At 38.6% G+C, this 14,890-nt stretch overlaps 1 protein-coding gene across 1 annotated transcript in view; it reads left to right on the top strand.

Annotated features, from left to right (window-relative positions):
* Positions 1 to 14,890, top strand: part of KIF4A (kinesin family member 4A) — a 126,954-nt gene that overhangs the window by 91 nt on the left and 111,973 nt on the right. The window contains exons 2-7 of the mRNA XM_060002620.1: positions 301 to 441; positions 553 to 667; positions 3,737 to 3,927; positions 5,323 to 5,415; positions 8,378 to 8,544; positions 8,779 to 8,873. Of these exons, the coding sequence (XP_059858603.1) occupies positions 322 to 441; positions 553 to 667; positions 3,737 to 3,927; positions 5,323 to 5,415; positions 8,378 to 8,544; positions 8,779 to 8,873 (781 nt within the window). The 5' untranslated portion in view covers positions 301 to 321. The remainder of the gene's footprint in view (positions 1 to 300; positions 442 to 552; positions 668 to 3,736; positions 3,928 to 5,322; positions 5,416 to 8,377; positions 8,545 to 8,778; positions 8,874 to 14,890) is intronic.

Genomic DNA, 14,890 nt, shown 5'->3' with positions numbered 1-14,890 from the left:
CTGGGGCTTTGGTTCTTTGTTGTCGTCTCCGCTGGGCTTCTCCTTTTCATTTCAGACGCCACTTCGCTCTCTTTAGAGGGTCGGCTGACTGGCAGCCCTGTCGTGGCAAAGTCTGAGGGACAGTGACTTTCCCGAGGCAGCGATCCCGCTGGGAGCGGGAGGCTGCCACCGTAAGCTACCGCTGACTTCCCTAACCCACCACACCCTCCGAGGAAGGCCGGAACTGAGGAAGAACGCCTTCCCACCCCTGCCAACCTACCAAACTTAATCAGCAATCATCTTCCCCCCCCCCCTCCGCAGAGACGGTGCCGAGGTAGGATCATGAAGGAAGAGGTGAAGGGCATTCCTGTAAGAGTGGCACTGCGATGTCGCCCTCTGGTCCCCAAAGAGATTAATGAGGGCTGCCAGATGTGCCTTTCCTTCGTACCCGAGGAACCTCAGGTGCGTAGCGAGTCCTGGGCCTGCCTCTGAAGAGCTGGGGCCAAATGGCAGTGAGGGGCGTGGTCTGGCCTTTCATTTTTTTTCTTACTCCTTGTCCCTTGCCTTCTCTAGGTGGTGGTTGGTACTGACAAATCCTTTACCTACGATTTTGTGTTTGACCCTTCTACTGAACAGGAGGAAGTATTCAATACAGCAGTAGCACCACTCATAAAAGGCGTATTTAAAGGTGAGGCTGTTTGATTCTTCAAACGGTTCTTGAGCATACACTGTGTTAGGCACTGTGATTGCGTGCTGCCAATACAGGAATGGATGAAGCATGAGTCCTGCCTTCAAAAAGCCCACAGCCTAAGAACTAACCCAATATCACTTGTACCCTTGAAACTAGTTTTATACTATATTTGCTTTCTATGGTTCTGCTCATCTTTGACTTGTATATGTTTCTGTTTGTTCGTCCTGGAACCTCATTAGATTCTAAGCTGTTTGATGGGTGCTGATGAGGATCTACTTGAGGCCCAGGCACTGCAAAGCCTGTTGAGGGATTCAGAGATAAATAACTTAGCTTCTGGGCCCTGGAAGAGTTCAAAGTCCAGGGGTAGGAGTGGAAATAGATGACTACATACATACTTTTTAAAAAATCTTTTTATATTTTATTGACATTTATCACTTGTGTTTTTTCTTTTGTGAATTTTAAATTTATTTATTTATTTATTTGGCTGCGTCAGGTCTTAGTTGCAGCACACGGGATTTTCATTGCTGCGTGCAGGATCTTCGTTGCAGCATGCGAACTCTTAGCTGCAGCATGTGGGATCTAGTTCCCTGACCAGGGATCGAACCAGGGCCCCCTGCATTGGGAGCGTGGAGTCTTAGCCAGTGGACCACGAAGGAAGTCCTCATACTTTTAAATACATTAGAAATATTAAACTTTTTGCTCCTATCTTTAAGAAAAAGTATTTTAAAAGTTAAAACCTTTGAGATTTCCTAAAGCCCCCGAATACCCTGGCCAGTTAATAATCTTGATTACAGAAGCTAAGGCTTTAGTGTTATTGAAGACTATGGCAAAGTTCTGAAGAAGGGAGCAGTGCCTGAGAGGTGTCTAGTTGTTATTCTAGTACAGTGGTTATTCAGGATTCAAAGCAGAGGGCTATTTAAAAGAAGTAGAACCATGGCATACTAGTCCCTTAAAGTTGAAAGGGATATTTGTACATCATCTAGTCTAACTTTCCATCCAAAGAAAAATACTTTCTAGCAATATCTCTAAGTGAACTTCCAGCATCTGGTTAAAATTTTTTTCTTTGACAGGGATATCACTGGCTCATAGGGTAGTCCTGTTGATTGGTTTTGGACAACTCTAATTGTTTTAGATTATATTGAGATGAAATTTGCTTCCCCATAATTTCTGCCCAATGATGTTAGTTCATCCCTCTAGACAAACAGAAGCCTTCTTCCGAGCAACAGCTATTCACATTTTTTTTTCACTTCTTAAAATGATGTCATGGCTCAGGACACATTGAATACTTTGTTTCAAATTTTTAAATTATTAAAGCAGTAATCTCAAACTTACAGAAATGTTGCGAGAACAGCATAAAGACCTTTTTTTTCCTGAACCATTTGACTTGAGTTGTTGACCTGATGGCCCCCGAATACTTCAGTGTATATTTGCTACAAACAAGCACTTCTGTCCTACTGTCCTATGTAACTACAATACGACCATCAAAATCATGAAATTAGCATTGCTACCTCACTACCATCTGGTCCTCAGACCTCATTCAAGTTTCACCAGTTGTTCCAATAATGTCCTTTGTTGCAAAAGGATCTAGTTCAAAATCGTATGTTACGTTTAGTTGTACTACTTCTATAGTCTCCTTTATTATAAAACTCCTTCAGTCTTCTTTTGACTTTCATGATCATGACACTTTTGAAGATCACAGGCCAGTTATTTTGTAAACTGTTTTTCAATTTTGTTTTGTCTGAAGTTTATGATTAGATTCAGGTTGTATCAATATATCTTTAGCAGGAATATCACAGAAGTGATGCTGTATTCTTCTCATTGAATTCTATCAGGCAGCACACAATTTTGATTTGTTCCATTACTATTGATGTTCATTTTGATCATTTGATTAAGGTGATGTCTGCCAGACTTTTCCACTCTAAAGTTAATCTTTTTCCTATTTACATATTTGGAGGACCATTATTTGATTCTAAGTCTCTTCTAATTAACCATCCCTCCTTTCCTTTAGCCATTCCTAAAAAAAAATATGGTATCCAGACCCTTCATTATCTTGTTATCTTCCTCAGAATGTACCTTTCACAGCTTAGTAAGAACACTATAGTTCTACTTTAGTATTCTTAACTTGGGAAACTATGAGAATTATAGTCTTTAGAGGCAGTATAAAGTAGAAAGTGATTCCAATATCTATGTGTTTTGTTAACATTGCTCTCATTTGCAGAGATAAAGCCAGTATTTTTCAGTCAGGTCAACAGCACCCTGAGTTTTTGTAAAAAGTACTGAAACTTGGTTTCCCCACTTATTACTATATATACATATCTGTGGTATCACAGAAGATTATGGAATATTATTCTCTTGTCCCAGAGTCATGCCAGGTGATATTAGCAATCTATTACAGTGAAAATCTCAATTTAACATCTTAAGATCTTCCAGAACATCAAGGTCTTCATTTAGGTGAATAAGTTCTTTCAAAAAGAAAAAAAAGCAAAGGACATATATCACATTGAATCATACTTAAATGATGACATTTCTATGAGGAGCCTGATAATACGGTCCAAATGCAGTCTGAGAATTCATATAGGGAGGGATGCTTTCTTTGACTGTAAAAAGCAACTTTGTTGCCTTTTCAAATGAAGACTCTGTTAATCGAAGAAATACAGGTTGGAATCCCTTCTATTTGCAGCTTCTAAAACTTTCATTTAATTGCCCTAATTTAGAATTGTTCCAAGTAGAGAGAAAGTAGAATTATAAAACTCTGAATGGCTTTTAGACAGTGACTTGGCCACCTTCATTATCTCAGTCATATCTTTAAGTGTTTTACTTCCTAGCTTTTAAGGGCTATCAAGGGAGGCACACATTCAGGTTTGATATTTTTCTTCTTTGCTTATTTGGAGTAGTGCAAAGTCATGGCACTCATATAACTTTTCTTTGTGTCTGACATTCCTAAGAGACCCTTGTGTTTAGAGAGCAGTCTCAATTTTGTTACAAGTAATTGCTGAAGGAAGTAGAGTGTACTGATTGGTTGAAAATATTTGAGCATCACCGCACATGTGACTTCTATTTTGTCAGGATACAATGCAACCGTCCTGGCCTATGGGCAAACTGGCTCTGGAAAAACCTATTCGATGGGAGGTGCATATACTGCAGAGCAAGAAAATGAACCAACAGTTGGGGTCATTCCTAGAGTAATACAGCTGCTCTTCCAAGAAATTGATAAAAAGAGTGACTTCGAATTTACTCTGAAAGTATCGTACTTGGAGGTAAATGATTTATCTTTAATTATTCTGAATTCAAATTTATCTTTGGGTAGAAAAATAAATACAAATCAGGTTTTTCCTGGCATGACTCGAATAAATTGCATTTTTAGTAAATTGCATTTTAATAAATTGATAGAGAAAACTCACTGGCTCAGTTGGATCTGGCTCCCACCCAGTTCTTTCCCTGTTGTCAGAATAGTCTGTTTAATCCGATTGTTAGAGGAGTTGGCATTCCCATATAAAAAGATAATAGGAATCCTTTAATTCCAGTTTGGCCTCTATTATTGATTCCCTGTAGAGTCTGTAGAAAAATATTTGATATCCCTTTAGTGTTTCGAGGCTTGAGTGATAATGTTGCTACTCCATGAAGAATGTTATAAAAATTGGGTGAAGTATTGAGCTGTGTAAGTGATGACAGAGTGTTTATTCAACAGATATTTATTGAGTACCTACATGTTACAGGCCCTGTTCTAGGTATTTGGGATATATCAGTGAACAAAACAGATAGAAGTCCCTGCCTTTGTGGGTATTTTCATTCAATTATATATCAGTATACAAGTAGACTGACCAGTTATATCTAACCTCATGACACCAGAAACACATAGTTAGGGAACTTATGGCTTCTGGGAAACTAGCTGGTTGATTCCATAGCAGTGATAAGATGTCTTATCTTTAAGGAGCAATAATTAAATGTATATAATTTAAACATGCAATTATAAATAGTATGTGAATACTTCATCCTGAAGTTGAATCTCAATATGTTAGTTGGTATAGGAGGTATAGAGGTGGAAGATGGGGAGTTAAACATCATTAAGATTAACCTTCTTGAAACTCTTGATTAACCCAGTTGTGGCCAAGGTGACCAAATGTAAAAATAACTTAGGAACCTGCTATATTAAATAGTAGCAACAGCAATAATAGCAAACAAATGTGGTGCTTACTATGTGCAAACACTGTTTTAGTACTTAAAGTTCTGGTTGTTGTTGAAATATTGGTTGCTACTTCTCTCTTTTGCTTCCCACTTCCACCCTCCACTAAGGACCCATTGCTTACATTTTAACAAAATTGGTGAAGGTGATGTTGTCATGACACCATCAAAGAACTGAATTTGGGCACCCATGTAGCTTTCATCGTGTCTGCTATTCCTGAGAAACACTCTCTCAAGAGAGCAGTCTCAATTTTGTTACAAGTAATATGTGAATTTATTCCTATGAGTATCAAATGGTTACATGTAGTGTTAAAATCCTTTTCTTAATTATAAAAATAGTATGTTTGTTGCAAAAAATTTTTTTAATACAGAAAGTCATAAAGAATTTTAAAAATTACCTGTGGTCCCACCACTCCTCAATTACCACTGTTAACATCTTGTTTTTACCACTTTGTTTTCAACAATACCAGATTTACAATGAAGAAATCTTGGATCTTCTGTGCCCATCTCGTGAGAAAGCCCCTCAAATAAATATACGGGAGGATCCTAAGGAAGGCATAAAGGTGTGTTTTTCTCTCATTTGATGTTATTTTAAAATGTTGGCCACTACTAAAGTTCACACTCCTTTTATTTGCCACTGTGGTTTTAAATCACTACTGACATCTCAGTCCTTCAGATTTTGTGTGGTCCTAATTCCCTTTGTTAACCTAGAATTCCTAGATGGGAACTTTTGTGGGGAAAGAAGTTTTATCACCTTCCTATTACCTCTTGAAGGAATGCTAATATCAATTAAATATTTATTGGCTATTTACAGAGTTCTGAGGCTGGGCTGTCCAGTATGGTAGCCACTAGCCACAAATGGCTATTTAAACTTAAATGAACTAAAATTGAATATAATTTGAAATTCAGTCCCTCAGTTACCAGCCACATATCAAGTGCTCAATAGCTACGTGACTAATGGCTACTGTATTGGATAGCATAGATATAAAACATGGTCATAGTAAATTCTGTTAGACAACAATGTAATAGACATTGTGCTAGATCTCTGGAATGATATTTAGAAAGTAAGACGATACAAAAATTTTAAATTTATAAGTACCATAGGAAGAAGAGATCGCTTATTTGAGAGGCTTCCATCACATGGTATAGATGTAGGCTGAGGAGCTGTAGCTGAACAAAGTTTGAGGCAAGGTTGGGAGTATTGTATATGGGAGTGGACCAAATCCAGGAGCCAGTGTTGAAAACAGGCAGAGCTTGGTTCTAGCAGCAGCTTGAGTATTCAGGAGTGGGAGAATTTGAGGTGGGAAGTAGATGAGAATAGGGTAGTACAGACTTAGGAAAACTCGGTAAAATAATACTTTATCCATCTTTCTCTCCTTCTTCTCTTCCCTGCAGAGAAAGCTGAAATTTAGGGTGCAGGTGCTTGAGGGGCAGGTGCCTATGCTACAGAAATATTTTTCCTTCTGGGTCGTTAGGTCATTAGCCAGGCACTAAAGCAAGGCTTGAAGAATCAGACTTATTTTGAAAGCCTGATAAGCGTGGGTTACAGAAAGACAGTTTGGATAGTGGGGATAAGAAACCTGGGTAAAATGCATGCTGTCACCAGAAAGAATGTTGGTACTGAGCCGGCTCTTGACCCAGTACTAAGATCTTTTATATGTCCTATACCAAGGCAGGAATTAAATCCCAAGCACTATTTGAGGGAAAGTTTGCAATACAGAGAAGTGTTAAGTTTCTGACTCAAATTGGGAAGGGTAAGGACAAGTTTGTGAGCACTCTTCAGTTGGGATGGATGGAATATAAGTAAGTAAAGAAGTAAGGTTATTCTTGTAGTAAGGAATAGCTTAAGCAGGAAAGCAGAAAATATATTCCTGGGGGTAATAAGACTAGATCGGTCTGTCTGCATTAGAGGATATGGGTTGGGAAGTAATAGGAGGTATGTTAGGACCAGATTATGAAGCCAGGCTAAAGAGCTTAGTTTCTATCCCTGTGAATAGTATGTAAGCTACTTAATACTTCCAAATGAAGGATTGCACTGGCTACTTTTACCAAGTTTTTATCTTACGTGTATATCTCCGACTAGGTTAGCTCCCGGGAGGTTAGGAGAGTATCTTAAAATCTCTTTGTACCCTCATTATCTAGCATAGGGCTTAGGAGTTTGGTGACATTTTAGGAAGCAGGACTTTCGGAAGGCTAAACAAGAATGGATTGAAAAGGAGAAAAACTAGGATGAGGAAGGAAAATTTAGGGAAATGTTGCCTTATTTTTCAGGCGTGAAGTAATATGGGCCTGGATTAGGCAGGTAGATGTGGAAAGGAAAAGGAAACAATGGATTCAAAAGAAGAATGACTGGGAGTTGGTGATAGGTGAGATATGGGGGAATAGCAGGAATTAAAGGCGAATCTGAGGTTTTGAGAATAGCGATCTTAGTAGAAACGAAGAAGTAGTGGAGAGAATCAGTATTGGTGGAAGGAAGATGAGTTTGGTTTCATAATTTACTGATGTCAAAGTGTAAGTAGCAGGCAATTTGAAGTATAGGACTAGAAATTAGGGCCACAGATATAGATTTGGGAGCTATGGGGTAATAAAATCATAGCATATTGAGGCTAGAAGGGACTTCGTAATCATCTAGTTCAATCTCCAGAGGCTCCAGGAAATTTTAACTTGTACAAATTCTCCTGGGTAGATACAGTACCAAGCCTAGGACCCTGTTTTCCTGGCTTCCTAATCCAGTGGAAATTGTACCATGCTATTTTCCCTAGTGAGTATGAGGTATAAAATGGGTCCAAGATATAGGGAGGAACACAGGGCCACATGGAGGAGAATGTAACAAAGAGAAATAACCATAGCTATTTGTGTTGCCCTTGCTGTCCTTAGGGCCAAAACTTACCTTCACTTGGGGCTCCCTGGAAGGCACATATCCATTGCTACCATAAAATCTAGAGGTCTCTTGTAGCTCTAGTATTGACTGGCATCCTTGTTTTGGAGGTACCCAGCGAAGACTGGAGACCTTGGTTTGCAGTGATCACAGAGTTGCTAGTTAAAACTGTCCTTATGGGACTTCCCTGGTGGCACAGTGGTTAAGAATCCAGCTGCCAGTGCAGGGGACATGAGTTCAAGCCCTGGTCCAGGAAGATCCCACATGCCATGGAGCAACTAAGCCCGTGCGCCACAACTACTGAGCCTGCGCTCTAGAGCCTGTGAGCCACAACTACTGAAGCCCACACACCTAGAGCCCGTGCTCCACAACAAGAGAAGCCACCGCAACGAGAAGCCCATGCACCGCAACGAAGAGTAGCCCCCACTCACCACAGCTAGAGAAAGCCCACACACAGCAATGAAGACCCAACGTAGCCAAAAATAAATAAAATAAATTTTTAAAACAACCCAGCCCTTATTACTGTGACTATTTATTGAGGTTCTACTGGGACATCAAGGCATTATTTTTTAAACCACCAATCCTTATATTTCTGATGAAGTATTTGAAGTCGAATCATAAGAGAGTTTTTTCTTTCTCTGAATTAGATTGTGGGACTCACTGAGAAGACTGTTTTAGTCGCCCTGGATACTGTTTCCTGTTTGGAGCAGGGCAACAACTGTAGGACTGTGGCCTCCACAGCTATGAACTCCCAGTCATCCCGATCTCATGCCATCTTTACAATCTCCATAGAGCAAAGAAAGAAAAGTGACAAGTAAGTTCAAGTTACAAGTAAGAGTCAAGATTTTTAACATTAGTTATACTAAAGTTGAATAATAGCTTGCTTCTTGATTTGAAAAATAACCAGACATCAGTACTCTGAGCATGAGTAATGAATGGAGCCATTTGGACTGATGTGAAAGAAAATGAGAACTGGCAGGTGAGCTTTGATACTCACCTACCCTCAAGCTTGTGTACCATTCTCACTTGTGTCCTGTTATCATCACAGGAATAGCAGCTTTCGCTCCAAGCTGCATCTTGTAGACCTTGCTGGATCAGAAAGACAGAAGAAAACCAAGGCCGAAGGGGATCGTCTAAAAGAGGGTGAGAATAATTAAGGCTACAGTCATAGATAAAAACTTCTAGTACTCTTACTGCTGTTGTTGGTGTCTTGACCGGAATATTTCAGGTCACATTCTAACAGTAACTACAATTCAAGTTTGAGGCTGATTTCAGAAACAGTGAAAAATTGTTTCTCTCCCTTGCACTCATTTTCTAATTTAGGTGTGAGATTTGGATCTGGTCCTTGGTTTGATTTCATCTGGCCCAGGCAAGTTTTAGTTTTTGTTTTGTTTTGTTACTCCCAACTACTTATAATTAAAATCAATATCCTGATTCTGTCATCCCAAGTATTCACTATCCTTCCCAGATGTTGTCACTTATAAACCTCATCAGCATGGTTTCCATATCTTCATTTAAGTGGTTGGATATAAATGATGAAGCTCCTAAGGCTAGGAGAACCCCATGGTATACACTATTAGAAACCTGCGTCTAGCATGATAATGACCTGGTAATCTGCATGCTTTGGGAATGGTCTTTCAAGCAGTTATTAATCTAGCTAACAAAAATTAACAACCAGCTCCCATTTCTCAATTTTGTACTTAAGGATCTCATAAAAGATTTTTTCAAATGCCTTGCTAATGTCCAGATATACTATATGTCTACCATATTTTTCATAGCTACCAGCTTAGTAACAGTACAAAAAAGAAAGAAGGATTAGCCTAAATTGACTTTTTCTAAGTGAATTCAAGCTGGCTTCTAGTGCTTATTCTTCCATTTCTAGGTTCTTGCCAGCCATCTCTATAATAATCTAGAAGACTTATATCAAACTGACTGGTGTGTAATTTATGGAATTAACTTACCTCTCTTTTTTCTAAAATTGAAATTACATCTGCCCAGTCTTCCGGAACATCCTTCTCTGTGATTCCTCAAATATCATTGACATAGCTTCAGTGTTCTTGTTTGAAATTACTCTCAGTTCCCTCAGCTATAATTCATCTGGTCCAAGACATTTGAACTCTTATTAAAGTAGCTGAGTTCTTGCTTACTACCTTACTACAATGATTCTTTACTCATATTGGGCTTCAGTTCCCTCTTGGGAACTGAGAAGGCAGAAGCAGAAATAGTAATTGAGGAATTTTACCTCTTTGTCATTTATCATTATTATACTGCTGGCACAGGGCAGAGACCTATTTCTTCCTCATTCAGCTTTTTGTTCTGAATGTATTTAAAAGTGCCCTTTTTGTTCTATGTTTGAACTTTGAGATTTATCCTTCTTAAGACTATTTTTAAAGGTTCTTTTGCCTCCTCTATCTTTTTTTAGGTGTACAGTCTGAGGTTTTTTATTTTTTGTTTTTTAAATTTATTTATTTAATTTATTTATTTTTGGCCGTGTTGGGTCTTTGTTGCTGCACGCAGGCTTTCTCTAGTTGCAACAAGCAGGGGCTACTCTTCGTGGTGGTGCGCAGGCTTCTCATTGCAGTGACTTCTCTTGTTGTGGAGCACGGCTCTAGGCACTCAGGCTCAGTAGTTGTGGCACACGGGCTTAGTTGCTCTGCCGCATGTGGGCTCTTCCCAGACCAGGGCTCGAACCCGTGTCTCCTGCATTGGCAGGCGGATTCTTAACCACTGCGCCACCAGGGAAGCCCTCTGAGTTTTTTTTAACAGCTTTATTGAGATATAATTCACATGCCATAAAATTCACCTGTTTAAACTGTACATTTCAGTGGACTTTTGTATATTCAGAGTTGTGCAACCATCACCACAATCTAATTTTAGAACATTTTCATCACCTCCAAAAAGAAACTCATACCCATTAGCAGTCACTCCCCATCCCAACCCCATTTTCTAGCCCTAGGCAACCACTAACCTATATTTCATACAAATGGAATCATATAATTTATGGTCTTTTGTGACTGTCTTATTTCACTTAACATAAGGTTTTCAAGGATCATCCATGTTGCAGTGTATATCATCACTTCATTTTATTGCTAAATCATATTCCATTGTACAGATATACAACATTTTTGTTTGTTTGTTTTTTGCGGTACGCAGGCCTCTCACTGCTGTGGCCTCTCCCGTTGCGGAGCACAGGCTCCGGACGCGCAGGCTCAGCGGCCGTGGCTCACGGGTCCAGCCGCTCCGCAGCACGCGGGATCCTCCCGGACCGGGGCACGAACCCGTGTCCCCTGCATCGGCAGGCGGACTCTCAACCACTGTGCCACCAGGGAAGCCCCAGATATACAACATTTTGTTTGCCCATTCATCAGTTGTATCCAATTTGACTATTTTGAATATTGCTCTGTGAACATCTATATATAAGTTTTTGTGTGGACAAATGTTTTAATTTCTCTTTAGGTATAACCTAGGAGTGTTATACGTGGGTCATATGGTAGCTGTTTAAATTTCTTTTAAAAAAAATTAATATGTAATTAATATACCATAAAACCCACTTTTTTAATGTGTACAATTCAGTGATTTTTTAGTATATTCACAAAGTTGTACAACTATCACCACAATAAATTTTAGAATATTTTCATCACCCCCAAAAGAAACCTATACCCATTAGCAGTCACTCATTTTTTTCCATTGTCCACCCCCCACCACCCCACCTCCAGGCAGTGACTAATCCTTCTATCTTTATGGATTTGCCTATTCTGGACATTTCATATAAATGTAATCATACAATATGTGATCTTTTGTGACTGGATTCTTTCATTTAACATCTTTTCAAGGTTCATCCATGTTGTAACATGTATCAGTACTTCATTCCTTTTTATTGCCAAACAATATTCCACTACATGAATATATTGAGTTTTTATTTATCCATTCATTTGTTGATGGACATTTGGGTTGTTTCCACTTTTGGTTTTTATTAGTAATGCTGCTATGAGCACTGATGTACAAGTTTCCGTGTGGATGTGTGTTTTTATTTCTCTTGGGTATATACCTAAGTGGAATTGCTCAGTCAAATGATAACTCTATGTTTAACTTTTTGAAGAACTGTCAGACTGTTTTTCATAGCAACTGTACCTATTCTACCTTCTTACCAACAATATATAAAGGATTGTAATTTCTCCATATTCTTAGTTTTATTATGTCTTTAATTATAGCCATCCTAGTGAGTATGAAGTGGTACCTCGTTGTGGTTTTGGTTTGCATTTCCCTGACGGCTAATAATGTTTCATACGCTTCTTGGCAATTCGTGTATCATCTTTGGAAAAATGTCCATTCAGATTCATTGCCCATTTTTTAAATTGGGTTATTTATCTTTTTATTGTTGAGTTGTGTGTGTTCTTTACACATTCTGGATACTAGCCCCATATCAGTTATATTATGCTTCGCAAATGTTTTCTTCCATTCTTTGGGTTGCTTTTTCACTTTATTGAAGATGTCCTTTGAAGCACACATTTAAAATTTTTAGATGAATTCCATTCATCTGTTTTTTCTCTTGTTGCTTGGTGTTTGGCATCATATCTAAAAAATCATTGCCTAATCCAAGGTCACAAAGATTTACGTCTCTGTTTTCTTCTAAGAGTTTTATAGTTTTCAATGTTAAATATAGGTCGGAGATCCATTTCGAGTTAATTTTTGTATATAGTGTAAAGTGGCAGTCCAAACTTTAATCTTTTGCATGTAGCTATTCAGTTATCCCAGCATCATTTTTTGAAAAGACTATTCTTTACCCATTGAATTGTCTTGGCATCCTTGTCAAGAAGCAATTGGACTCTCAGTTCTATTCCATTGATCTATATGTGTATCCTTACGCCATTACTACACTGTCCTCATTACTGTAGCTTTGTAATAAATTTTGAAATGGGGAAGTGTGAGGGCTCCAGCTTTGTTCTTTTTCAAGATTGTTTTGGCTGTTTTGGGTCCTTTGCATTTTCATATGAATGTTAGGGTCAGCTTGTCATAATCTGCAAAGAAGCCAGCTGGGATTTTCACAGGGATTGTGTTGAATCTGTAGATCAATTTAGGGAGTGTTCGCATCTTTCAATTCTTTCAAGTCCTTCAGTTCATAAACATCAGATGTCTTTCCATTTATTTAGGTCTTCTTTAATATCTTTCAATAGAAATTTTTTTTAATTTTCAGAGTACAAGTTTTACACTTTTGTTAAATTTACTCCTAAATATTTTATTCTTTTCAATGCTTTTGTAAATGAAATTGTTTTTACTTAATTTCATTTTCAAATTATTTATTGAGCTTTGTATATTGATCTTGTGCCTGCAAGCTTGCTGAGCTTGTTATTTCTAATAGTTTTTTTGATGGATTCTTCAGGATTTCTGTTTACAAAATCATGTCATCTGTGAACAGAGATGGTTTTACTTCTTCCTTTCTGATCTGGATACCTTTATTTCCTTTTCTTGTTTAACTGTCCTGGCTAGAACCTCCAGTACAATGTTGAATAGAAGTGGCATGAGTGGATATTGTTGTCTTGTTCCTGATCTTAGGGGAAAAGCATTCAGTCTTTTACTATTAGGTATGATGTTAGCTGGGGGTTTTTCACAGATGCCCCTACCAGGTTGAGGAAATTCCCTTCTATACCTAGTTCATTGAGTGTTTTTATCATGAATTTGTCAAATGTTTTTTCATCATCTATTGACATGATCACGTTATTTTGGCTCTTCTGTTGGTATATTGCATTAATTGCTTTTTGGATGCTAAGCCATCTTGTATTCCTAAAATAAATCTAACTTACTGTTTTTATACCTTTAATGACTTTACTGGACTAATTCTACAACTCCCTATAGTTTGTGGTCACAGAAGTGTCTGCTCAGTTACTTTAGTAGTTAGCTAGTGATTGGTCTCATTTCCTTAAATGCCTTTAACCTATAACTCTTCCAGCATTTGCCTAGGGCTCTGAGTTTGTGTTGCGGCTTACCTTAAATGCTAAGGTTCTTTACAACTCTTAGTCTCTACTTCTTGAGCAGGGTCTCAAAGTCAGCCAGAGGGTACAAGATGAGGGCCTTTTAGGTCTTTACTGACATTTTTAGGTCTTTCCTGAGCATGCACATGGCTTTCTCCAGCAATATATCAGAGCTTTTTAAAGTCCCCAGTGGACTAGAGGTGGGATAGGGACGGTGGGAGGGAGACGCAAGAGGGAGGGGATATGGGGATATATGTTTACGTAGAGCTGATTCACTTTGTTATAGAGCAGCAACTAATACAACAATGTAAAGCAATTATACGCCAATAAAGATGTTAAAAAATAAATTAAATAAAGTAAAGTTCCCAGTGGAGGGACTACCCTGGTGGTGCAGTGGTTAAGAATCTGCCTGCCAGTGCAGGGGACATGGGTTCGAACCTTGGTCTGGGAAGATCCCACATGCTGCGGAGCAACTAAGCCCGTGTGCCACAACTACTGAAGCCCGAGTGCCTAGAGCCCGTGCTCTGCAACAAGAGAAGCCACCACAATGAAAAGCCCGTGCACTACAACGAAGAGTGGCCCCTACTTGCTGCAACTAGAGAAAGCCCGCACACAGCAACAAAAACCCAACACAGCCAAAAATAAATAAATAATTTATTTATTTTTTAAAAATATATTAAAAAAATAAAATAAAGTCCCAGTGGACATTTCACTCCCCAGATCTTCCTTTTAAGTTTTCAGCCAGGCTCTTGTTTGACCATGGCTATTAAGTTGGGTGTGTATCATCACCAGATATTTTTCTATATACGTGTGTATATATATATATATACACACACACACACACACACATTTAGTAATACATTTGTTATATGCCTTTTAAAATTTTGGCATTGCTAAATCAATTTATTTCCTTTTAATTACACAAGTAGTACATGAATCAATTCCTGGTATACAAACATAAGCAATATGGATGAAGATAAAATCCCCCTTGATTTACCACCTAATCCTAATCTAGAGGTAACTACTTTTACCTGCCTGGTGGGTAGCATTCAAGATGTTTTTCTGTATATATATTTTTATTGGTGTTTCCTGTTTTTTGTTTGTTTGTTTTTGTTTTTTGCGGTACGCGGGCCTCTCACTGTCGTGGCCTCTCCCGTTGCGGAGCACAGGCTCCGGACGTGCAGGCTCAGC

The sequence above is a fragment of the Delphinus delphis genome, chromosome X, assembly GCF_949987515.2.
Source record: "Delphinus delphis chromosome X, mDelDel1.2, whole genome shotgun sequence".
Taxonomy (NCBI): domain Eukaryota; kingdom Metazoa; phylum Chordata; class Mammalia; order Artiodactyla; family Delphinidae; genus Delphinus; species Delphinus delphis.
Note: the sequence above shows the minus strand (reverse complement) of the source record. Positions and strands in the feature narration are given on the sequence as shown.